Source organism: Cnephaeus nilssonii (genome assembly GCF_951640355.1).
Source record: "Cnephaeus nilssonii genome assembly, chromosome: 4".
NCBI lineage: Eukaryota > Metazoa > Chordata > Mammalia > Chiroptera > Vespertilionidae > Cnephaeus > Cnephaeus nilssonii.
Genome location: NC_137075.1, coordinates 107,469,858 through 107,471,517, shown reverse-complemented (window position 1 = coordinate 107,471,517; position 1,660 = coordinate 107,469,858). Strand labels below are relative to the sequence as shown.

The following is a 1,660-nucleotide window of genomic DNA, read 5'->3' as shown; positions in this document are numbered from 1 at the left end:
GGCTCGCTAAGGAAGGGCCCACCCACCTGCCGCTGAGCTCCCCCGCTCTGTCCACTTCTCACGGCACCCGGCCGCTAAAACCACAACCTCATCCCGAAGGGTCCCGGGAGTGGAACCAGACGCTGCCAGCGAGCCGCCCTGCGAGCCAGCTGCGCCTCCCCAGCAGTCCTTCGCCAGCTGCTCCAGGGGTCTCTCCCTCAGCTTTGCTCCTGCGTGAATCCCGGGAAGGATACGGTGCGTCCACGGTCCGCATGCCCACGATCACGTCTATCTCCAAGCAAACACAGAGCTGCTCCACGGCAATCTTAGACATGCACCAGCCAAGGCGTGGCCGGCATTACGGGAAATGTCCTCCAGACGAGAGAGAGAGAGAGAGAGAGAGAGAGAGAGAGAGAGAGAGAGAGAGAGAGAGGAGGTGAAAGACTCAAGGTCAGAGGAATAGGACGAGAATGACTACACAACAGGACGTCCGCGCCCTAGGGGGCGAAGCGGACAAAACCAAAGAAAGCGGGAGGAATCCGGGAGCGCCTCTCCACATGTTTGGTTCATGCTAAAAACAGAGCACATTTATTAAAAATAGATATTTATAAACCTTGATATGAACAGATGCACACGTCAAGCCAACGAAAAGGAGAAAAGTAAGTTATCTCCCCTGTAGCCAAGGGACACTGTGATGGATGGATGCCTGCCCACGGCCCTGTGGCTTTTCGTACTCAACGGCCCGTGGAGCGAAGCTGGAACTCGGGTCCCGGGAGACCCACCATGAGCTGCGGTCCACGGCCCTGTTCCTCTTTCTGAGGACGTGGGATCTGTCAGCGATCTGGGGCGATGGATTTCGGCGCCCATGTGCTCACCGACGGTGTCAAAGGCTGGTCTTCCGACCCTCCGGGCCCCCTGCCAAAGACACGGAGTTCCTTGCTGTGTGAAGGAGTTTTTTTGGATTCATTGTGCTTTAGTGGCCACTCCTTGCAGCAGGATCGGCTCAGTTTGGTGACCTTCTATAAAGTTCGAAGGTGCATTTGATCGAGTGGCGTGTGTAGGTCAAGCCTGCTTATTTGCGCAACGTCCGCTCACCGATGTGTCCACACACAGGACCCCCGTCTCCTGGCCATCCCGAGGCGTCGCTCACAGGGTGGTGTATATGTACACAAAGATGATCACGATCAGGTTGAGGATGGTCCCGATGATCCCCAGCATGGCCAAGACGCTCTCCTCTTTGCTCTCTTTTTCTTGGCCTCCTCTGTCTTCATCATTGCCACTCGTGAGGACCATCTTGGTTGCCAATGTCTTTATCTTCCTCCCCAGGCTAACCTGCAATTGGGAAGAGGCAGCAGAAAGGTTATGGTGTATAAACACCCTCTCCACAGCCGGGCCGATCTGTTGGGGGTGGGGATTTCATGCCCAGGGTCTAGATCACGGGTGGGAGGAACAATCACCTATGGATCCAACCTTGGGACTCGCTGCCCTTGGCCGTGGCCGTGGAGAAACGGCAGAGTGTAGCTCAGCCATGTCAAGGAAGAATGTCCGGGCACTGGCACAAACAGATTAGCCCTGGCGTCCGGCCTGGGCACCACCCACTCTATTGAGAGCTGGCTCATCCCTCTTCCTTGAAGCCGAAAGGGAGACAGCTGCGTGACCATCACACTAACACATGGCAGTG

The 1,660-nt window shown here is 56.4% G+C and overlaps 1 protein-coding gene across 1 annotated transcript; it reads right to left on the bottom strand.

Annotated features, from left to right (window-relative positions):
- Positions 1-1,125: 1,125 nt before the first annotated feature.
- TUNAR (transmembrane neural differentiation associated intracellular calcium regulator) lies at positions 1,126-1,305 on the bottom strand (the record flags this gene model as incomplete). Its single annotated transcript, XM_079769835.1, has 1 exon — positions 1,126-1,305. The coding sequence occupies exon 1, from the start codon at positions 1,270-1,272 to the stop codon at positions 1,126-1,128; it is 147 nt and encodes a 48-aa protein (XP_079625961.1). The 5' UTR covers positions 1,273-1,305.
- Positions 1,306-1,660: the final 355 nt, after the last annotated feature.